Here is a 25,164-nt window from a genome sequence, read left to right on the forward strand (position 1 = left end):
CATATCATGCGGTCACAGTTTGGTGATGGGAATATTGGTGCCGAAAGGTAGTTTTCCAGGAACATATTAACTGGATAAAAACTTGTAGCACTAAAACACGGACTTAAAAAAAGCAACACACCACACACACTTGTGAGCGCATGCGGTGTGTGTTTCTTTTTCTATGTCCTTTGTGTTTTTTAGCGCTCTAAGTTTATATTATGCGTTACCAACTAGCCCACCTATCCATCCTTTTGGGATCATATTGTTACGGAAGTATTAAAGAAGAGAGAGGAAGATCAGAGACGCTGGCTGCTGTGTGTTGTTGGTGGTCAGCCGTATTAACTACTCTATTGTAAATATAGTCTTTCTGTACTCGCAATATCCCTGTAACATATTGATGGGAGGTGCGGGGTACCACAGCTGGATACGGAGCTCCGCAGTGGACGTCGCATCACCGTCCGCACCATGAATGATGGTGAGCATGCGGGGTCAACGTCATTGCCGCCTCCAATGTCACCGTCGCCAGCTACATCGCTATCACCTTCAGTTGTGGTTGTGCAACTCGAGGATCCTCGAACTTTCTGCGGGACCAATGGCGCCGACGTCGAAGAGTAGGTGGATATGTATGAACGCGTGAGTGGAATCAACAGATGGGACCCTACGCTTATGCTAGCTAACCTGCTGTTCTACCTAAGAGGCATGGCAAAGGTGTGGTACAAAAATCACGAAGAGGAGCTAACCAGCTGGGACCAATGCAAACAGAAGTTGACAGAGTTGTTTGGCAAACTAGTCGGCTGTAAAATTGCCTTAAAGCAGGAACTGGCCTTTTGTGCCCAATCCCCCACGGAGTCCTATGTCTCGTACATCCCAGACGTGCTGGCACTTTGTCGTAAAGCTGATCACAACATGACAGAAGCTGAGAAGGTCGAGCATGTGCTTAAGGGCATTGCTGACAACGCCTTTAATCTGCTCATGTGCAAAAGCTGCTCTACAGTTGATGCTATCATTAAAGAGGGCCGACAACTCGAGCAGGCCAAAAGTCGGTGCGTCTTGCACCGATTCGCCAGACTTCCCAATACTGCTGCAACGTTGACGTGTGAAGATCAACCCGCACAGCAGCATGCATCGCCATCAGCGCACATGGTGCGAATCGTTCGACGTGAACTGGATGCAATGGCGCCCGCAGCTTTGTTTGCGTAGCCCTGATGCTACCACTTTTTCTGTTCCTCTCGTACAAGCCATCGTTCGCCAGGAACATGAAAACATTGGCTTACATTCTGTATGTGCTGTCGCCGATCCCAGAGCTGAGGAACGCCCTTCTACTATTTTCGCTCCACCCCGAAGCTTCTCTCCGCGTTACCGCAACCCGACTGAGTGGAGAACTGTGGACGACCAGCTGAACTGTTTCAGTTTGTGTATCTGTTTGTATATAGTTTTGTGTATCTATATATCTATATTGTTCGTTTTTCCTGAGCTGTTTCATGTGTGAAGCAAATTGTTTAAGTGAGATCTATGTACTACATGCCATTACTCTTTCCTTTCTCCATTTTCGTTGTTCCTCTTTTTCTTTCATTTTCTTCTTTTTTTTTTCTCGCTCCTTGCTGTCTGCTGCCTTTTGGACCTTCTGGTTATTAGGACCAGTCAAGTTGCTTCTGTAGCAACTTTTTTCCTAATGCCTTGGCACTTTGTACCACTTGTTTCTATGAATAAAGGTTATCACCTGTTGCCGCATTGGTCATGTCGCCCGATACTGTCGTAACTCGTGGCCCTCAACACCTCATACGCCGACCAACCTGAGCAGTTTTAATGCAAATGCCCGCAATGTTCCACCCACCGTCAAATCTAACAGCACCGACAACTCTGCTAGGAACACACGGTCCAGTCGCTCATCATCGCCGCGCGGGCACCAGTCTCATTCACCACAAACGCGTCGTTCATTGTCGTTCACCGCAGCCACGTCGCCTTTCGTCCCCTGTGGTGTTTGGCCTCACCCTTTCGGGAAACTAAGAAATGCAGCCCTCGGAGGTGGTGCGGCATTGTCTACTGCCGCAGCAAATCCTCTGTCTGTGCCCACAAGGAGAAGTGTAATAGACGTTAAAATACACGGTGTACCTGTCCAAGCACTCGTCGACACTGGAGCCCACATATCTGTGATGAGTGCTGGCCTACTTATACGTTTAAAGAAGGTCCTCACCCCAGCAGCTGCCGAGTGCTTCGTGTGGCCAGCGGCGGCGTGCTGGTTGTTCTTGGAATGTGTACTGCGCGCTTTATAGCCGGCCGCCCTACTTCTGTTCTCTTTGCTGTGATCCACAACTGCCCTCACGACGTTATCCTTGGATTGGACATTTTTTCCACTCGTTGTGTTCTCATCGGCTGGTGTTCTTCAGTTGGAACTGCCTCAACTCGCCGATGCTCCGAGCACTGCCCCACTGTGCTTGTGCTCGCTTCACCATGTGCGTCTGTCACCCGAGGCAGTTACTTACGTCACTTTGACCACCCAGCCACAGGTTTCTGACGGTGAATATGTGCTTCGCCCCTTTATCGATGTCCTTTTGAACTGGAACGTTGCTGTTCCGCGTACGTTGGTCACAGCTACTACATAATGACATCGTTCTACCCCTTCTGAATTTCAGCCTGTGCCCTCAAGTGATTCCGGCCGGCATGTTCTTGGCCAGCATTTATAGTGATTCTGAATTTGACATTGAGAGTCTGAACGTCGAGAGTGGCTTATTAGCGCCAATTGCAGCTCACAGCTCTGGTTCCTTAAAGTGCTCAGTGCAGTCTCATGTACGTCAGTAGACATTTTTTTTGTTGACTCTGACGTCCTTGACTTGATTTGGCGTCACTGCTTCAAGGAGCACCAAAACAGACTGTCTGTTAAGTCGCCTCAGGTTGTCGGTCTGGCACGAAATGAATCGTACTGACTGCAGTATTCAGAGTTGGTCCTACAGTCGATGTGCTTGAAGACAGGTAGGCTCTAGTGTTTCTTTGTTTCACCTTGCTGCTCCTCACAAGCTGAAAGTCATCGGAGAAGTCCTCACTGCTGAGCGAGTAGACACTGGTATCTTCATGGTCGGTGTCGCTCTGGAGGCCGGTCTGCTTCCTAGACACAGCCACCACTGAAGTTGCCATCCCCAGCACAGGTGCGGGGATGTCCACTTGTGTCCGTGCCACAACCCATGGCGACTCCCCTGAGATATACAGTACATCCCACTTATAACGATACCACATATATTGATATATCAGTTATAATGATGAGTTGACTTCAGAGTATGAATTTCTGCATTAGGGCTATGAGAAAAAACCCCATATATAACGATATGTTATTCACTGCATATCGGATATAACCATAGAAATTCTGCCTTTTGGGTGGCATTTTCCATGCAGAATAATCGTGAAATTTGCTTTGCTAAGTTCCCCTTAGCCGACACAGGGTGAAAAGTTTGCCTATGCGAGTTCGTATCTGGCACCATTACCATGCAGCATGCCCCACCAGCATGCAGATTCAGAACATTGCAAGTTGGTGCAACATGCTGCAAGATGGCGCCAGCTGCTTCGTGTCCGCGTCGCCGGTGAACATCCAGAGAGAGACAGAAAAAAGCAAGAAGCGAATCGCGCCTGCGCTCCCTTTCTACAATCTCCCTCTCTTCCTCAGGGGACGCAGAAATGTGCCGCGGTAGCAGCGGTCAGTGCGCCGACAAAGCGTAAAGCTGTGTTGCTTGCGACAAAGCTGCAAATTTTGCAAGACTCGCACAATCGATGATAGCGACGATTCTGAAAACTGCAAGCGCCACAATCATGAAGGCTAGAACCAGTGACCATGCCGATGAACGGAAACGGCAAGCTTAGTGCGCTAGAGCGAAACCCTTATGTGTGAAAACAATACGGTGGCGACCGCTCACATTGCCGAACTGTGGGAGCACGTCGCTACTGGCAATAAAATAGGTGGTGCTTCTTTATTGTAGTTCCTGAGTGCAGCTAGCACTGCCTCGTCTATGAAGAATCTCCGATGGAATGATTGTTGTCGCGACAGATGGCGGTGTTGTGTAATGGAGGCGACGAGGTTGACAGTGGCCCATCTTTGAAACCAACCCCAATGTTCACGCAAAGTGCGCCGTCGTCGATAGTAGCTCATTGATGTCATGCATGCTGAATTATAGCCGTGACTGTTCGCACAGCTGCTGGACGCGATGCACACTGCAGTTGTGAACCTGAAACTTCCGTGAAAGCAAGTGCAGATTTCTGACTATTTTAGTGTGCCTAATGCGTGACATGCTGTTTAGAGGTATAAATAAACATATTTTTCACAGCGTTTCTTTTTTTGTCATTTTTCCATTGTAAGTGGCAGATTTGGTGTCAGAGCTACAAGGGTATGTTTGGCAGCCTTTTTGTTTTTTTCTTTTTTTACAGCAGTCCAGATATAGCAATTGGTTATAACGATTGGATTTGTCGTTCTTCTTGATATCGTTATAAGTGGACTGCACTGTACACAGAAATCAGGTGAAAATCTCAAATCTAGAGAAATAGCATTCTGGCTTGCAGTCACTTCAGTGTTTCTGGAAACCAGACTATAATGCACACACAAAATAGTCAACCGGCTGTGCTTTTTGTGCAAGGAGTAACGCTACTTGCATATAAATTGAATAGCGGCTGGTTTTGCTTTCACCCGCTGTGGTTGCTCAGTGGCTATGGTGTTAGGCTGCTGAGCACGAGGTCGTGGGATCGAATCCTGGCCACAGCGGCCGCATTTCGAGGGGGGCAAAATGCGACAACACCCGTTTACTTAAGTTTAGATGCACGTTAAAGAACCCCAGCTGGTCAAAATTTCCGGAGTCCTCCATTACGGCGTCCCTCATAATCGGAAAGTGGTTTTGGCACGTAAAACCCCATAAGTTAAAGCTGGTTTGCTTTGTTCGTATGCGTCATAACAAGTGAAATACAGTCTTCTGAAGACTACAGATAGTTCACATTGACGTCATCATGGCGGCCATTTTGCAGTACTAGCAAGCCGAGAAGCTGAATAAACAAACGCGACAGCACAAGTCTTGTCTTGTGTCCAGCAACAAATCGCTAACTATAATCGGGTGGTAACCGGTCCCGGTCAGAAAAGATGTCTGGCGATTGCAATAACTCCCTAATGCAAAATTTGAGCGAACCTGTATAAATGTTTTCATTTCGCTATGTAGTGAGGCAAAGAATTTGTGACTGAAATCGCCGCACTGACTGGCAGTGGGTTGGTGCCTTCACAGAGCGAGGGGCAGTATGGGAAAGCTGGAGTGATAAGTGGCATCGGAGCCAGCTGTGAAAGAACAGACTATAACAACGGCACGAGCGTGGTTACGCCGAGGGATGGCGACACTCAACCCAGTAACGGCTCCTTAAGAGCTGCACTGTATGCGATGTATGCATGATATTGCGATACCATTGACAGATGCTCAAGAGATGAGCTGCTGCGAGAAGGACGAAGTGTCTGGGCTCTTGGCGCGAGTGTCTGCCTGGTGGTCTGGCTCCAGTGTAAATGCATAGTTTAAATAGTCCCGTTTGTCTGTCTTTCCACATGTAACAATATGGTTCACTGAAGTCATCGCTGCTGCCATCTTGGGGTACTAGTATAGTGAGATGCTGCATCCATGAAGTCTCATGAAAAAAATCCATTGATCGGTGGTGGTAAAATGTTGATATGGAATGTGCACATTAGCTCTTACAGGCTCGCACAAAAGGCCCTTTGTGCAGGTATTTTGCAGTGTTTTCTCCGTAAGGATGTCTGTTGCACGTGTTCATGTTCCTGTGGCCATTAAATATTCTTAAATTAAGTGTATTGTACTATTTCTTGCAGCTGCATTGCTGTGGTGCCAACAGCACTGCTGACTACGGAGACAAGCTGCCTCAGTCATGCTGCCCAGACAAGCCTGAAGACTGCAACGTGTCAAAGGCATACAAAAGGGTACAGTAAACTTTTTTCATGGCAGTGAACATTTAGCCAGTTGTAAATTTTCTGAGAAATGTCCTTAAAAAGGTGAGCTTTAAGCAGGTTTTGGAGGCATGTGAACTGATTTCAGTAGGGAAATTCTTGACTGGCAATTCATGTTAATACATGTGAGCACTGGAGTCTTAACTCCGCCTTTTCAGGGCAAATGCCAAGAAAGCCAGTTGTGCGAATTTGTGCTACCAGTTTCATAGAACTGGTGTAGTGCAGCCTAAGAGCCTTTCTACAGTACTGAAATGTTTGAGTGTAATGAAACATCAGCATTATGCACTTCGTCGTAGGCCAGGTGTTTGACATCGGTGCAAATTGCATTATTTTAATACTCGGGCAAATTTCTGTGTTGCACCAGAAGCAAGAAATTGTCAAAATTCTGCTAGGCTGTTTTGAAAAAGCAAAATAGTTGCTTCAAAATATGGGGATGGAAACATTAGGGGGGAGGGGGCTCGTTTATGATGTCAGAAGAGTGTGGCTCACATTTGTCTGAGCAGCGGGCTCCGCTAGCAGAGTCCTTGTGTTGCAGTTACCATACTTCCAATATCGCGACACTGGGCTACGCACGGTTAGGAACCTGTCGTTCTGTCTGCAGGCCCTGCTATCCTGGGCATTAATGCTGTGGCTTTTCCCGTATTTGCTCCCTCCTTATGTTATACTCTGGAAGGGGCTTTTATCGGATTAATAAATAATAAATGATGATACTAATGCCCCCCCCCCTCCGAACCTTATTGTGCAGCCAGTTTTTACAGGTTCAAAGTAGGGAAATTATGTATACCTACATCAAACACCGAGATGATTTTGTAACAAGATAAAGGTAGTATGTGCCCATTTTTTTTTTTTTGCAATCGGAAGTATTAAAACTTGTGAAATTTACCTTGACATAGCTTCTTGGAATGAAATCGACACTTGCTGTCCATTACTGTGAGTGACAGCTGGAACATGTGGTCCATGCTGACCACTGCATTTAATCCTTTTTTCATGGAACAACTCTTCAATCTTAATGAATGAGATGATGGCTCATGCCTTGACCAACCATTTTGTCACTTCTTATAGCAGCTTGTGCAAATCCATAGAGCATCACAGATGTGTGATGCAACTACAAGTTGCCACTAGCTTCAACATGTAAAATGGCAGCGTTAAAAGATTGCCCAAAGCCAGACATGAGGATCCATCTCCTAATTGCAGTTCAGTTCATGTTTGATGTGTGGTCAGAGATCCAGCCTTCTACTGTACAGAATTTCCTTAAGAAGGCAGGTTTTGTTTGCGATTCCATTACTGATAGAATCTGTAAACATCCTGCCCCTATGACGGTGTCGAAGCTGTGGTCCTCCATGGCTGTGGTCCTGCTGTGAATCGTGCCCCTATGCCGCTACTCACAATCTCCCGATAAGCGAGGCAGTTGTGCCACACATCGCTCTGTTCGCAACGTACCACACGAGACAGATTGTCAGTGCCAGCCAACATACCGTGAAATAAAAACCCATATATAGCTGCCCTTAAATTTCGTATTAGGGACTATCATAATCATCTATAAAAATCTTGTGCACTTGTTTCTTTATGGAGAAGATAGCTGAAGCAGCAGATTACAAGACTGAGAAAAGTGCTTTCTGCAGAGACCAAAATGGTGGTGTTCAGTTGCATCGTTCCAGAGATATTGTGGCTTGAAAAACTTTTATCTTTCGTGATTTCAGTGAAATTTTTTGCCACTTTAGCTGATAAAACTTTTTAGACTACTAGTACGTGGTTTTCAGGATCAGATAGAAAAAGGGTTATAGAAACTGAATATGTGATTTTCAAAAAAAACTATTTTCTAACCATTTTTCACTATGCGAAAGCCATGTTCCCCCTTGAATTGTCTTCGTGTAGTCTGACATTGAGGCATTGGCCAGTTTGTCCTATCTACTTAATTCTCCAAAAAAGGAGAACGTTATACACAATGTGAAAAAAAAATGTGCGCCGCTGCACCCGCCTGCATATGCTCTCACCTTTGCCACACTAAATTTTGTGCGGCGCGCCCCATACGGCACCCATTCGTCGCATCGTGCTACGCAACACTGGCTTTGCATGCCAGTCTCCCTTCCACCCATCCAATACAGAAGTCGACTGTGCCGACATTGGAGGCGTTGAAGAGAGATGGGGTAGCAATGCAACAAAGGTGTGCCGTGCGTGCTGCGAGGCACAAAGGCGGATGTGGTGAAGGTGTGCTGTATGCAGTTTTTTTTTTCAAGGATTTTGCATTTTTTCATATCGGTGCAAACACGCAGTAGGCAGATTTAATTGCTGTAACAGATAATGCATGGGAGCATTGCAGTAAGTGGCTTATTTTCACTTAGAGCGCATACAAACGTCGACAGTGCATCGACTGCTCATTGTTATACCTGATACATTAAGATCAGTATTGTTATAGGTGGTTCGACTGTGATGGCATACTTTTTATTCAACGGGCAACTGCTTCTGCAGAGGGGCACAAAACACATCCATTGTTTGTTCTTTTTTCTCGGACATCATCATTCATCGCTTACATTTGGTGCGAGCAGCTTCTTTAGTATATCTCTACATTTGCTTCATGACTGTAGAATGCAGAAATTAATTTTTGCACGAAGAGTGCGGCATTGACTGCAATAGCAAGGTATTCAAATGCTCTAGAGCCTCATTAATACAATCCCGTTTCATACAGTTTCTTGGCACCAAGCTTTGCGATCGAGAGCACAAAGGACCCAATACACTTACACTTCTTTTTTACCAGTTAGTATGTTCTTGGAAAACATGATCTTTTGGTATCGACATTCAGTACATTGCCAAACTGGGATCATGTATGTTTTTCGGCTGCTTGATTCCAAGTGAACAAAAGGCATGAGGTACGTGCAATCGAGAGCAGTAACTGCTTGCCGCGGCACCTTCCTCGCAGTACTCTCCCGCCCGTGTCAGGCGAAAATGCTGGCATGCACTATTTCCTCTTTTGGTACCAGCGAATCTCGTGGGTTGTCGTACGTTGAATTCATGACGCATTTGCGACAAGCATTTTCCCCTGTCCTGTTTCACTTTCACCTATCCTGTAGCGCCATTGGAAGCATGCTGCGGGCTGTAATAGGTGGTAATCCAAACACGGCATCGTTCCTTGCTGCAGGCCGCGTGAAGTGAGCTTCATGTTCTGCTCTGGCGATGGCGGAGCAGCATTGCCCGCCAGTATTTCTGAAGTGGTCTAATGTGACCTCAAAGGCCTTTCTCGACTTCAGTAAAAAGTTTCAGGCCCTCTTAAGCCCTACAATTTGATTTGATTTGCCATACTCTTTTAGAGTGACTCACTGCTGATCTTGCCCTATAGCAGGCTCATAATGGTTGCATTTTTTTGTGTACTGCTGCCACAACCTGTCTCTGAGTGTTTGACAGGAAACAGTGTTTTCAGTGCTACACAGTGTGTATAAGAACCTATTAAATACTGCAGCTAAAAGTAGTCTCTTATATTGTTTTACTGCTTTACTTTCAGAACTGTATTGATGTGCTTTTGGAGAAGTTTAATGAGAAGATTGTGTATGTTGGAGTGACTGGCATCATCATCTGCTTCATTGAGGTAAGGACTATCACTCTTTCTAATGCCACAGTTCAACAGAAGTGTGCAAAAAACATCAGTAACACACCTGTGTAAAATTTTACACTATCAGCCCCAAGTACTGCAGTACATAGACCGCGTAAGGGCCACACCCCCAACTTGGCAGCCCAAAATTTGGAAGAATTTCAACGGAGAAGTAATTGTGTACGGTACCCTGTTGCTGCATGCACATCTGGGTATTTTTGCTTGCTGCATACTTCCACATGCTGCTACTAGATAGTGAGCTGCGCCTTGACTTCTGGTGCAGTGCTACATCCGGGGTTTGCACAAGTCAAGACTGCGCCGGCACCATTTTGATGAAAAGGTCTGGTCCTGTATAAAGGCCATACCTTGCCAAAATTGTGAAAAACAGTGCAGCCCTTACGTGAGTCTATACGGTAACCTAGGTACAGCCAATTATGCACTACATTGAACACGCAGTACATGTTTTAGCAGTATTCATGCAGATAAATCCTCAACCCTTTCAGCTTCGTGGACGTACCGTTGTGTTCCTGCCCTGCCACGTTTCTTTCGACATTCCTTTTGTCAGATAGGAATGTGAGGACCACACTAAGAGAGCATTTGCCATTATACGTCGTTCTTACACTGAAGCTGTGTACCTCTACCCCCAATGCATTTGTTGTGCCCGTGGGCAAAAAATTTTGCCAATTATCGTACTCCCTAGTGCAAATTTTAAGTGCAGCTGTTTAGACGTTTTGAATTTGTGATATATTATGGCAAAGAATTTGATTCTGAAGGACAAGGTGCTCGCAGTGGTGGTGCTGAGTTTCTGCTCGAGCAGCTCGTTTAGCAGCAGTGGCAGACGAAGCATTTCCACCAGTTGTATCGCGCATTGTTCAGAAAGCGGGAACATGGAAACGCGTGGCCCGTGCAGTGCGAATTCTTAAGCAGTGCGGGATGTGAAGTAGCACATGCGCAATGGGTCCGAAGCCCACTCCAGTGCTTTGTTTCTGCACTGGCCATGTGCCAGGTCGTGCTGGCACTCCGCTTACCACCTCCTCGTTGCACTGCACCCTCCTCTCCGCTTCACTCCTTATCACATCGGTGGTATGAAGTGAAGCCAGCCACGCTTTCGCATTCACTTCGCTCCCATGGCTCATAGTATCGCCCACAGTGGGACAGCACTATCATGAACAGTGTTGCCATAATTTTTTAAAGCATGTCACTAAAGGGAGACAAATAAGTCGCCAAATTTCCACTGAATTTTCTGTAACGTCGCTAAATTGTCACTTGAACTTCTCAGTCAATTTTGGGTAACATACTAGGTGTTTTCGAAACACTATAGTTATGCTAGCATGACTTAAATCATTTACCAAAATGTCTCGCGTTTGCTGGGTGAGTGGGGAATGAACAGAATTCAACAGCAGTGGGGTCAGCTTTTACTTTACTGTTATGCTTGCATAACAACGGACAATGACAGCTGAAATTCTGCATTTATCTTTAGAGTGTAAAGTTTCAAATGCGGCACAATTAAAAAAAATACAAGCAATCTGATTTTTCTAGCATGCAAACGCACTTGGTGCACCTTATCCCTGAAAATGTTTGTTCTCGGTACTTTTGAAAGGATAAAAAAATTCTCCAAGACTTGCAAGGTCGCATATTTACATGTCGATGATAGTGATGCGACCTTTATGTAGGTCACATACAATGCTTCCACCCCTTGGTCTGCCTGAAGGCTCTTCATAATATTTATTTGTCAAAAACATGTGATAAGGAAGCAGTGTGTTCATGCTTGAGTGAATGGGCTCAACCGCTCCTATGTGTGCACATTTCAAGTGAATCTCTTATTATTCACCTGTTGCATTCTAAGATTCGCAGTTAAATTTGTAAATGTCTCCCAATCGAATGTATTTCGAGTAAGTACAGAACCCATAGTGATAAGACCCATTCAAATTTGTTTCATAAAAATAAAAAATGTTTCATAAAAATTGAGTCCACACCAGATGCCTGCGTTTAGATCTGTTGTGACATGCTAAAGAAAAGTGGCCAGTACAAAATTTAATATTTGTAAACCTCCTATAGTTATGGGTGAATGGTAAAAATGAAAGCACCATAAATTGGAGTATGGAATGTACTGCTTGACCAACTGTAGTAAGGGTGGGTAAATATTCAAAACTTTTACGTAACGAATCTAATATTAGGGAGTTTTAGAATAGGGGCCCCAATAGTTAGGGGCCCCAAAGAGCTTTGCGGGTGTTAGCGTTATGGCACGTAGGAGTGAAGAGTTTTAGAATAGGGTTTTACGTTTGCGGATAGCGTCTTGCGCTGACAGCGCCACTACGGCGTCAAAGAAAAGCTATTAGAAATAATAAATAAAATGTATACCATTTTATGATAGGAATAATAATTTTGGCTTTCGTGTATTCGCATTTAATTACAATTTAGAAGTTATTCTGTAAGCAGCAAACAGTTAGTTGCGCTTAGTTTTGAGCAAACCAACATTACTAGCCTTCACCAGCCAAGCTTAGCCGCGTTAGGCCTACGAGCCATAAAATCCACAAATGAATTCAAAATCAGCGGCGTCTAATGAGTCAGTATTCATAACACACGCTAGTTGAGGGAAAGCGATAACCGCAGTCACTTCTCCTAGCTTGCGAACTTCACGCGTTACCGCGAATCGAACCCAGTTTGGTGCTAGGTTAGAGCCGTCGCTTCGATGGGCGCCGCCATGTTTGCCGACGCAAAACTTTTGGGGCCGCTATTTGGGCTCCCGCTAAATCGGTGAAATAGCGTTCCCAACGCAAAACCCAAAGGCAGTTTGCGTCTTGCGCATGCGCAGTGGCTTCGACGCTATTTCTTTGGGGCCCCAAAACGTTTGGGGCCCCTATTCTAAAACTCTCTATTGACCTATTTGGTTTGCTCCATGAATCTAATAGCCAATATTCAACTCTGAAATTGAAAGTCACCATTTGAAAATTAGAATATTTTTAAAGAGTGATCATTTCTCACGTTGTAAACTGTGCACAATAAAACATGAAATTGGAGCAAAAATAACAAAAAATAATAGTATCCTGTGGACATGAGATTAGAGCACACTGCGCCACTCAGAAAGCCAGACATTTATGGCTAAACGTGATTAGTAAAAATAAAATGTTCTCTTGACATGACATTTGGCAGTCAGTATTGCATTAGTTATGTTGGCGTGGCCTCCATGAACATGTTGGGCACGCCGGGACGACGGCTTGTAGAAAGGACACGCAGACGCAGGCAGCTACTGAGGCAAAGAATCGATTTTATTCAGAAAGAAGCCATTAAAATAGGCCCTGCAGTACTACCATAGCACCCCCTGATGGCAAATTAGGTCGGTTCCAAAACCGAAACCTCGATATAACATCCCCCCCCTCCTTTTTTTAGAAGTCGGGGGAAGAAACCCTTATACATTTTTAATTTTTTATTACTACATAGTTACATAATACTACTCATAGTTACATTCCAAGGCCATTATATAATTCCAAAACTAATTCATAACTCTCTCCCAGCTTACTGAAAAACAGTAAACAAATGTGATGCAAAGTAGAGCACTCGGTAATTTTTTTTTTAAACGCAAACAATGCAAATACACATCCAAACACATCAAGAATGAACATGTAACAGTTACACTGCACCACAGACAATAAAAATCTGAACCCATGTTCAGTCACACATGGAGATGCAATGTAATAATGTAGTAATGAAGGATGTAAACACAACCATGAACTGTGCAACAGACAAAAAATTATCCGAACGCGTGTCCTGAGTCACTTAAACATGGAAATGCAATGCATAAATGAGGAATATAAACACGTGAATTTGTGTATATCAAGGAAGAAAATCTTTGAGGTGGCGTGGTTTCTGCCACGGCTTTTTTGACTGCCGAGGCAATTGCATTAAAAGTTCAGGCCGAGTGCTCTTTGTAGGTGCCACTACTGGCTCCGAAGCTACCTTTGAGCGTTCCGGCTCAGTTAAACACCCACCAGGCAAAACTGGGGGCTAGAATAAAGACTTGACATTTCGGCTTCCACGTTCACTGATGAAGCGCCCGCCAGACGACTCCGAGGGTGAAGAACAAGATTCGAAAGAATTGGAAGATTCATTGACACGCTCCTCGGGAACAGCTGGAAGCGAGGACTTGTGTAGAACTGCATGGAAGCACGAAGGCTGAGACATGAGCCTTATGTAGTAAAACACGTTGTGGGGCTAGTTGTTGCATAGCTTTCAAAAAATGAAGTGCCAACAGTAACAGCACACTAAGAAGTCCTGTCTTTGTACCTTCTTAGTTTGCTGTCACTGTTGGCGCTTCATCTTTTGAAATGAGCCTTATGTGTTTTAGAGAAAGCATTGGGACTGGGCACACCAGTCATTCGTTGTGAAGGTGCCTGCATTGAGCCACTAGGTTCAGTTACATGCTTATCAGGCGAAATAAAGACCATTTTGGCTGGGCACCACAGCTGGACGTACAACAGGTGCCTGAACAGAATCTTCAGGTTCCTTGAAACGCTCAGCAGTCGACGATGCTCGCTGAGAGCAGTATGACTGGGCACATCAGTCAGCACAAATAATTGTGCCTAACTCTCTTGCCTTACGGCCGAACATTGAACACTCATTCCAGCTACTTTACGAGTTATTTAAAAGCACTTGCGAATGAGAACTGCACTGAAATGCAGAATTCACTGAAGGAATATCTGAAGTAACTGCATCTCACTGTTTTACAAAAGAATTTGCAAGAGGGGTATATGTCTCGGCATGCATGCAACTATAGAAAAGCCTGGTAGGAATGTGCTCAACACGCTAATTTAGACGTGTTGTATAGTTCACCTGGGTTTCCCGTGGAGCTTGCCATTGACGCTTGAACTTCACTGACGCTCGCTGGCATTGAAGTTGGATGGAACTTCAGACGTGGTACAGTTCCAAAGTCCGATGTAGTGTGCAAGTCCACTAAGGTAGAATGTTCCAACACTCTACGCTGGTTCACTCTCACTGGTGAAGTCAAACAGGCGTTGGCCTGCGGAGCACTGTCAAAGTCCGTTGCACCATACAAGGTCACTAAAGTCTGTTGATATTCCGTGCAGTGGAAACCAATGTCATTGTCCAGTGTAGATGTGGCTTGCACATGAGACAGTCGCTCTATCGATTACTACCTTCCATGCCTTGATAGCATCACGTCTAAGAAATTAGAGTTCAGTCACGTGAAAGTTCACCGATGCTAACTTGTCTTGAAATTTCAGTTGTGTTGAAAAATCCTAAGTTCTTCACAACTTGTTACAAATAGTTCTGAATGACCAGATGAGACTGAAGGAGGTGGATGTGCGAGAAGTATCTCTTGTAATCCTGAACATTCATTGGACACAATCGCTCCGGTGTCATTCATCAGCTGTAGTCATGTTCACTTGAACGGAAACGCATTGGGGGCTTGTTCGCTGGCCACTATCTTGGAACAGGGACAGGCAGGACGGAGAAGACGGCCGCCATCTTGGACTGGAGTGGGACGGGGAATGTGACCGCCATTTTGGACTGGTGCCGGGTGGGGAAGGTGACCGCCACTTGACGATCTCCTAGAGTACGACGGTGGTCAAGTCAACTGGCTGCCAATGCTGTGATATGCCGTCTACTTGCAGAACGCAGAGTTGCTGCATCACTTTTTCTGTTCGCTCGTCTTCCTTGGCCACTTCCATCGCTTTTCTCACCGTAAAATTAGTGCCCATTTGTACGAAGTGGCAACGAAGTTGTGACAAAGCACAAAGAATTTGGTCTTGTAGCATTAGATCTGTTGCTGCGCCAAACTTGCATAGTTTGGCCAGCCGTTGCACGTCTTGTATGAATTCCACCGTAGATTCAGTGGCACTCTGCATCCTTCGCTTGAAGTGGAGACGACTGCAGAATTAGTCTTCTACAAAGCTTTTGTCCTCGGTATCTCCAGTTTCCTCTTCAGCACCTGCCTGCGTCCATTCTTCAAACTCTGAAGCAAATGCTGACTCCCTCCACCCCCAAAGCGTTGAGCAGTAATGCTTTCTTGTGTTCCGGCATGGTATCCCTGGCGGCATCATCGACCTAGACCTGTAAAACGTGTGGCCATTTAGGCCAGGGAATCGCCGAGATGCCGGGACATGACAGAAATTTTGATTGGGGAATTGCAGCATTCATGGCGAAGGAGACGGGAGACGAAATGAGGCGGAAGGTGATGCCACAGTAACGTTAAAGCAAGTCATTATGAATGAGTTTTTGAGGAGCATGGCTGAATTAAAGGTAGTAGGCAGCAGTTATGAGGGCGTAATGACCGTTGAAAGTAACGTTGCGAGTCCTCGCTTACATTCGGCCTCGATGGAAATCGATTATCCTCGTCGCCAAACTGTTATGTCAGAATGGCAACGGAATGCGTTTCGCAGGTGCAACGCTGATAGCGTAAGATATGGCATCCACAGCAGCAGAATGGCTCATCGATAATTCTTGTAGGCATCATGGCAGCAATCGTGATGTGCAGCCCGCATGGAAGGATAATCCTTGTTGCCAAACTGTTATGTTGGCGTGGCCTCCATGAACGCCACACCGGGCACGTTGGGCACGCCAGGACAGTGGCCTGTAGAAAGGACACGTAGACGCAGGCAGGTACTTAGGCGAAGAATCTTATTATTCAGCGAGCAGCGACTTAAATAGGCTCTGCAGAACTACCTGATCCCTGAGGGTGAGTTAGGTCAGTTCCAAAACCGGACCTCGGTATATTAGTACTATTTGTTATGTCCTTTCATTGGGTTAAACATGAATACGTTTCATTGCAACATACTTCACACAGTAGTGGCCTCATTCAAGCTTTTTTTTTTTCCTCTGCCATTGCGATGAGATGATGCTCATGTGATCTAATTGCGTAGGTGCAATCTTTTTGGTCACGATTACCTTCATAAACTTTATATAATAATGCATGACCACGTATGCTTCAAAGAGCCCAGTGCTTGCAAAAAAAACATTGTTTCTAATGCTTCATTTGTGCTTCTAATAAAGCATGCTTTATAATGTGTAATGTATTGACACTTAATGTGAATGCCACGATGATAAGAATAATGTGATTGGTAAGAAAGCTGTACATTAGCAAACTGCCTATTAGAAAAATGTTTGGTATTCCATTTGATTTGCTTCTGGCACTATTTCATTCATATTCGATTCACTTACATAACTATTTGCTTTGGTCTCTACCTACTGTTTGCACTTTCCTAATCTGTAATGCTGGTATGGAAATCATGCTGGATGCACTCCATTTATGCTTGGGGATATGCTTCCAAATGCGTCGGCGATTAGTTGGAATAGGAAAACATTCATTGTGAGTTCACAAGTGCTTTTGTGAGAGCGAAAGGGATGCACTTTGGCTTCATATCGTCATGCCATTTTCTCATCCCAAACAATTTTACCCCGATTGTAGCCCATAGTAAACAGTAGCAGCCTAGTTGGATGGCTGTGTTGATAGCCGAACCTCGTTATAAGTCTCAGTCCATGAAAATACCTTTGTTACATATGATATTCATTATAACCATACATGCAGATAATGGCGGAAAGAATTGTGATAAGTTCTATGCAAAAAGAAAAGCAAGCAGTGCTTCCGACGGGCCAGCAGAACGGTCTCCTGCGTAATTTGATGGCACGTCGGCATCTTGCTATGCTGCTATGAGGCACTTAAGCAACAAAACTATTTTTCATGTGTAACCAGTGCCTCTGATTACAAGGGGGAAAAAAATTGCATACAACTGACACACCACTGCATGCAACAGTGCTCTAATAGTTATAATACAGTCTTGCAGATTCACAACTCTCCATATTGTATCTTCAGCCAGCAACTTTGTTCCCACCTTTTTAGTGACACTCATAATCTTCTGTGCTGTAAAGAGCTGCTATTGAGCACAGCTATCGTGATCAGTCCTGGTTTGCTGGCACCGTCAGCACTATTTGTGAACTGTAAACACAGCAAAAAGGCAAAATGGCAATCCGAAAAGAGAATAGGTGACCATCAAAGAGAGAAGAGCAAGCTTCAATGCATTGATGTTGGGTTCCCCAGGAGATGATGAAACCTAAGATGGTAGAGATCTTGGCCTTGAGGTGTGGCTTCACATAAGTGCCATGTGCACTGCTGTGAAGCCACACCTCTAGGTTCAAATATTTGGTGTGGGGTAGATGTGCAAAAATACGATACAGTGAAACCTCGTTAAACCGTAGTTGGCAGAAGCTCGGAAAAAGTACGTACTAAATGGTAGTACTGTTTAACCGAAATAGCATGATATCGCCCACTTACCTGTCAAAAATGGAACTCGGAGAGAGTGCGATGACACGGGAAAAAACATGCAGTATTTATTCACTTCGCGCGACAAGTGTCATTTTTGTTTGATGCCGCGGCAGCCTAGCATGACGACCGTGGCCTCAAACTTGCTGAAGCTGCGTGCCAGCTTTTCAGCCAGCCCCCTCTTCTTGGCAAACACTCGCATGGCAGATCCCTTGTTGGCGTTGCATGTTCTCCATGCACGCACGCGTTAGTGCTGCAATAGTCCCGGGGCGCCTTTTTCATTGTTAGGTGCTGTTCTCGTGGCGACGATTGCATTCATGAGGCTGGCGTAACACGCAGCTTCTGCCACTGTCGGGCTTGAATCACCCGTGTTGTTGCCTTCCGTGTCGTCCTCATCACTGTCGCTAGTCGACACTTCGGCAACAACAGAGGTAACGATGGCGAAAAGTCGAACCTCATAGCCGGCATCTCTTCGCGGTCGCTGTAGTGCTGCCGAGCAACTTTTTCGCATTCTAAATGTCACACACAGTAGTCAACAGCAGATCCCTGTCACGTGCCAGCGCTGACTTCGTGTCACATTTGACAGCACGGACAATGTCTAATTTTTCTTCTATGCTGAGCACTTGGTGTCTTTTTTATCCGAGCTTCGGCATGACGCGAGTCCTCTCTTGCACGACGCTCGATGCTCTCTGGCAAGGCACTGAAATGATGTTGATGTGGCTTCATGCGCAAACACACAGGGCGCTTGGAGGCTGTTGTTCTGATCTTTGAGGCTTGCGTGACGAAAAGTGGAAATGCTACGTTTTCACCGATGCGTACGCAATAAGCTGGTACGGTTTATGCTGATGCAAAACACATTATGTTCAATGGCTACTGAGTCGGGGATTTGACTTCACTACTTTTAAAACGAATCTACTGTTTAAGCAGGTACGGTTTAATGAGGTTTTACTGTACATGAACACGCTCTGCATCCCCACAAATGCACAACCGTGCCATCGATGTTCTCGTGCGGGATTGGCACATTGGCTTGCCAAATGTGGTCCAACCAGCCAAGCTGCTGGCTTAAACGCATGTGCGTCCGGTATGTATCATTTCAAGTTGCTATTGCCAAGTTTCATTGCTGGCAAACATTTTGGATGCAGAGTGGACCACACGTGGATGCACATTCCATTACTAAGGCTGTCGGTCTAGCCTGTGCATTTGGTTTATGCTCGATCACTGATAAGATCTGAGAGTGCAACAAATTGACAGTGAGCTTCCTGCGATAGCTTGCCACCAGTGACTGCTGGCCATGCTGCTTAGGCCACTAGGCGTAGCCAGTGCCATTCCATTGGCAACCAAAGTTGCAGTTTTGTACTACTTAACATGACTGGACTATAGCTTTGTTCGTGACCACCATGCTTGTCGCATTGCGCATGCAGTTGATGCCCGAAACACCACGTAGCATCTGAAAATTTGGTTATTTTCAGACGGTACATGGCATTGCCACAGGGAAGTCCAAATAGTCTCATTCCAATACATTGGCCCCCTGAAAAATCAATCAGCAATGTTAATGGACATTTTCATTGCCAGAATATATAGGGGGTGATCATTCTTAAGCTTCCCAGAATTTAAAAAAATTGTCTGTTGCGGATAACATTAGTTTTTGAGCTAGATTGTTCAGAGATGCAGACATTACTTGCACGACAAATCGAAACACTTCTGTTTGATGGTGGCTGCTAGCACTAGGTGCAGTCTGTGCCTAAGCGTTGTTCTTGACACATTTGCTACTTTACTAGTCAATGCTTTTGAACTTGTAATTACAGTAGCCAACCAAATATATGGGCTTTATCACGGCATTGCCGCAGGATCCTTAAGGCCGCTATTTTGGAAACTTAACGTTCGGACGTTGTGCTATGGCTTGTTAAGGTTTTCTGTTCAGTTTTGATACAGCATATAGCTAAAATTGCCGTTATAAACAACTCAACTAATTGCATTGCTTGAGGGAAGGCAATTCGTTGGCTTTGTGAATGCTGTTTGTCTGCTAAGTCTAATGGCAAAGTGAATTCTGATTGTCAGAACCAAACATTAATTCATGTGCAGTGTCAATCTCTTCGAATTGTAAGTAAAACTTGCATAACACATGATTAATCACCTAAAGCTGTTTGCCAAGGAGGTGAAATATTTATCTTCATTGTCTGACCAATGATAGAACTGTGTGCTCCAGCTATCATTCCACTTTACGATGCATTTTACTATCTCAGATTTTGGAATTTGACTGTTTACACATCTTCATGTAGTATACATATTTCTTTGAAAATAATTGTTGATAGTCTGTGCTCATATTATCTAATCTTGTCTCATCTTTATGTGCTGTCCCCTAATTGTTCTCGTTGATATGTACCAACAAGCTAATTTCTGATCCATTCAGTAATTTACTAGTACAGCTCAAGTTATTTATCTTTAGTATCCCTTTAACGAGGCTTCCAGTGGAGGAACAGCTGCACCAATTTGTGCCCAGAACTGTCCTTTGCACTGTCCTGCTCCAAAACGGCACTTTAGTGGAAAATTGTGCCAAGCCTGTACCAAATAAATTGTTAGAACAAAAGCCTCCTTCACTTGATGGTGCCTTAGTAGTAAAGCTGAAACTAAAATTCAGTTCTCGTCATAATTCTGCAAATCAATGGAGGGGCCACTGTTGTAGATATAGCAGACGCTGTCAATTCTCCAGTCGGTGTTTTCGTGCTTTTGTTGCGCTTCCCTCTGGCTGATGCTTCAGTGTAGTGCATTAGTACGGTCTTTCTGTTTGAGCCGTTTGTGCTCCAGTTCAGCATTCCTCATATATGCGTGGCACAGAGTTCTCTCAAGGACGTTGATCAAAAAGAAGCCTCGGACGAATTCCTTGTCACACATGGTTTAGCATAGTTGTTGATGGCGAATCACTTTAAAAATATTGTCACAGTTTCTACCACAGTATCCTGTAAGATTTTTAATCAACTTCTGACGTATAATTTGGTTCCAAGTGGGAGACCTTCTTTGCCAACTTGCAGAATCGGTAGAGTGGATTCCGTGGTTATGTTCTTCCTCGTCCTGCTGCCATTTTGTAAACAAGCCCCGTGCCACATCAAGCTGCTTCAAAGCAGCTGTTTGTCCTGGGCATTTTTCTCTTGGAGAAATGAATCTTGACTTTATTTAGCTTTCACATGTTCCTCGGCACACTTATCCAGAAGAGATTGGGCACATTAGAACAAAGCCATGAAAGTCTGTGCTGTAACCTTGATTTAGTCGCACATGTGTTATGATGGGGTCTTCATGATATGCCCTATATTTCTGAAAACTTTTCTTGCTCATTTTATAGTCGCAAAACACTCAGTGCTCCTTGCAAGTCAAAGTGGTAGAAGCAGCTTTATAGCGTGATATAGGCTCAAGGAAAGCCATTATTTCAAAAATTTAGCTACTGTGGTAATTTTAGTCCGAATGCCTCATTGATGCACGTAATCGGCTCCACTATATTTATGGACTGTTCCAATGGAGCTTGAGACCATATCAGGTCTACGCATGCATGTTTGACACTGCACCAAAAAGTTATGACTGTTTGGTGCAGGTCTGCTGGCAGAGTAAATGCATTAAAACAAGTCTTATTTATATATGTTTTTGGAGGGGGGGAGAGGGGGCTGCACGATTTTTGTCACTTTCCCAGTTCAGGACTGAACTTGGTTTGCTCCTGTATGCTCGAGCTTCTTGTAGGATTTTCTTCATAAGTTGCTTCTGAAGGGACATTCTATTCACCAGGACGGTTCTAGAATTGCGAAGTAATTTTCAACACAGCTTTAGAAGCTGTGTTATGGTAGCTTGACTGGCCTTGCCAACCCAGCACACAAAGGCAGCAAAGAGAGTTGCAGAAATTTCAGATAAAATCCAAGTACACATATTTCAAAATTACAAAGAAAAAGGTAGCTCATTCAACACTTTTTAATATAGCATTTTTTTGACAACACATAAAGTTCAGCTAGTTTACACCTATTTAGTACATATGGAAAGACAATGTTGCAGCAGTTGAGAACCTGTAATTTGTATGTGGTTGTGGAATACACCAATGGTCTGTCTTGTTAAAGCAGGATTGGGGAGAAAGCTAGCTAAACAGCCTGCCATCTTGAATTCAGATCTGATGGCTGTTCAGTGATGACCATTAAGGTTCATTATCTCGGAAATTAATATAAAGGTGTGTTTGTTCTACCTAGACCCCCAATAGAATGCAAGGCTTTTCTTGTAACATCACTAAATTAGATTAAATGACTGTAATGTTTGTATAGCACGAGCTTTTTCGTACAGGAAATATTTGCTCATACTTCTGTAGCACACCCTAGACTTTGCTAGTGCATTCAGCATGACGTGCTAATGAAGCAAACTGCCCAGTGTTTTCACAAATTGAAAAATTTACTGTTCAGGCTTCGTGAGTGGGGCACACTAACCTTGATTTGTTGCAAAAAAGAACAGGATTTATTTTCTTAAATTTCATATATAAGGAAATAATTTACTGACGAATTATATAGTATATTTTGTTTTGTGTGTTTTTGGCTAATATGTCTTCAGCATTTGTGTCTGCAGAGCCAAACTTGTCATTCACATAAATTACGTATTTGGCAATACCGTTGACTCAAAAATGTCATTTGTCCATTTCCTGATTGAACAGCAGTGCTTAATGAGACACACAAGCTTCAAAACAGAAGCACGTCCTTAGTGGTGAAAAATTGAGGGACTGACAGACTCCTTGGTGTTGGAGTCTGCACCCACACACTTGTAGATGCTTTGCAACCAGCCCTACATAGCCTTTTAGGCTTAGCATTGTCATGAGTAATTGAATATGGATTTCAACTGTAGTGCAGCATTTTTGTAGTGCAACTGTAGTGCAGCATTTGTATTAAGACATAAATTTTATGCCTATGTGCCACTTTGTTTTTTGCACACACATTTTTGGTGATTAGAAATGTAGCTGCAGTGTCACCACAGGTTTCGCATGTTTGTGGAATTGTCTCATGCTGCTGCACTGTGTCCAGTATTGTGGCGATTTGCACCTTCTTAGGCAGATTTCTAGATGAAAGGTATGTTGCAGTGCTGTGAAGAATGAAAATTTCAGGCTCACTGCAGTGATGGCTTATTGGTTACATTTCCAAGTTCTTCCGGCTATATAGTCTAGGCATTAAAGCCAAGTAGGGAACGTTTAACTGATTTCTGTTGAGAAGTGTTGAAATTCCCGTGTTACTCGACAGCACTATCCTGTGTGCATATTGCTCTCTCCACTGCTGTCTTGATGGTATTAATGAGATGTAAAAGCATGGCAATATTGTGGTGTCTAATTCCAGTACTGCATATTTATGAGGATCATAGTGAGGCATAACAATTGCAAAGCATGAGAAGGATGTGTACTTACGGTACTCTGGAAGTTTGTCAATGTCACTTAGCTATTCATGTTCTCAATATCTGTTAATTAGAAAAGCATTCTCCACAGGAGGGTCTGAAAGTAAGCATTGAAAATCTTTTTTCAAGAGACCCTAGATATTTTATTGCACTGTGCTGTGCTTGAATATATTGAACAGGAAATCTGAAAAATATCATACTGATGCCAGTATTACCTATTAATACACTTTGCTGTACATGGCTCATAAAAACATCAAGCTTCATACCAATCTTAACATGGCTGGCTAAACAGTCATGTTGGTCTTTTTATTTTCTAGATGTCAAAATCATTCATCCATAGCTGCCATAACTCGGGAGAATCTACCTGTATACTCAGAGAAATGCAGAATAACATTTTGTGCAACTGTGCCTTTTACGGTCCTCTGTATATTTTACTTGTCTTTTTTTTAGTTGCGACGTTTTGCTCCAGAGGCTTATTGCAGACTAGCCCTGCATGCTACAGGTAAACTGCTGGGCACTTATGGATGTTTTTATTTTACAGGTTGTCGGCATTGTTTTTGGCTGCTGCTTGGCCAAAGCTATCAGAAAATACGAGGTGGTGTAGGATGACATTCTACGACCGTTCTGTTCTGGTGATGTCTTATTCTGCCAGTCTGTCATCAGGTTCAGTGCTTTCCTCGTTAAGCTGATCTGTACACTTCAAGGTGTAAAATATGCTCTGTGTAGCTGGTGCCAAAACGAAACGGAGTTGTCCACTAGTGCTGCGAAGATTAATTTCCCCCAATTCTTAAAAAAAAAAAAAAGATAGCTTGGATACATTCCGTGCCTTACGATCACAGGACAAATGTTAAAAACCACCATGTGCAGAGTGTACATAAAATCACTGTTGGCATATGGCCTGAATATAACCACCAGTGGTAAAGGTTGGCCTCATGGGCACCTGTTAACCATGATCAATGTTCATTGCCCAAACTTTAGGCAGCCACACTTATTTGGCAGGTATGATCTTAGCATTACCTTACTAGGCTAAATGTAGACTTTTGGTGTCTTCTCTTGAAATAGTTGCAGTGTGATGCTTCTCTATGGACATTTATGCTTTATACCTGGGATTTCAAATGCCGCACCAGTGTTGTGTTCCACCATTACTTGTGGCTGGATAGTTAGGCGGCATTGTAGTTCCATTTACTGTTGTCTGGCAAATGCTGTGTACTTACGACATATAATCCAATCTGTACAGAAAATGTTCACTTTAGTAAGCTACTTCACATTTTGGTAAGAATGTGTTCTCTTCATGTAGTTACTGGTATGATTAGTTTTTTCTTTCTTAATATTGTGCTGGCTTTGGCAGTTTGTCTGTGCAGTTGCCTTTCATTTTACCTGAACCCAGCAGTAGTTGAAAGCAGTATGTATTGTTGCTATACTATACGTTATTTAACTGTGTCTAATAAAACAATGTAATGACTGATGTTTGCGCTTTCAAGTGAAGTAAAGCCATTGAATGTTTGTGATCCTTTTGTGACTGTGTTCTTGCCAGATAATGGCAGAAATTGTGGAAACTGCGGTTTGCACTTTGTTCCTGGTGTAGTGCGTTATCACTTCAACTAGATGCCGCGCATTCTGCTCGTCCCCCGTCGTTCGCAATGTGCCCTACGACATTGTGCATCGTCGCAGATTTCCATAAATCATTTCGGCTCCGCACACACACGTGGACCGCTGGCAGCGAGTGACGTACGTACACCCTCCTTCAGCTCTCTCTGAGCAACAATAGTGGATTGTGGTCTTACCCCGACGCGTCGCCGCTCGACAACTGCGCTGTCACAGGATGGGGGAGCAAAACAAAGGGTCGCCGTCGCGATTCTCGGCGGCCGCTGCGCGTCGCAGGTGCGCGCCGCAGCGCCAAGGGCACGCTGGTCACCCGGGCGGCGGCCGTTGCATGCGCGCCGCCGGCTGACGGCT

At 44.3% G+C, this 25,164-nt stretch overlaps 1 protein-coding gene across 1 annotated transcript in view; it reads left to right on the forward strand.

Moving 5' to 3' along the window:
• The window catches only part of LOC139054296 (23 kDa integral membrane protein-like), a 41,636-nt gene extending 16,920 nt beyond the window's left edge, over positions 1 to 24,716 (forward strand). The window contains exons 5-7 of the mRNA XM_070531068.1: positions 5,819 to 5,926; positions 9,450 to 9,533; positions 23,750 to 24,716. Coding sequence (XP_070387169.1) covers positions 5,819 to 5,926; positions 9,450 to 9,533; positions 23,750 to 23,812 — 255 coding nt within the window. The 3' untranslated portion in view covers positions 23,813 to 24,716. The remainder of the gene's footprint in view (positions 1 to 5,818; positions 5,927 to 9,449; positions 9,534 to 23,749) is intronic.
• Positions 24,717 to 25,164: the final 448 nt, after the last annotated feature.

This window comes from Dermacentor albipictus, chromosome 1 (genome assembly GCF_038994185.2).
Source record: "Dermacentor albipictus isolate Rhodes 1998 colony chromosome 1, USDA_Dalb.pri_finalv2, whole genome shotgun sequence".
Taxonomy (NCBI): domain Eukaryota; kingdom Metazoa; phylum Arthropoda; class Arachnida; order Ixodida; family Ixodidae; genus Dermacentor; species Dermacentor albipictus.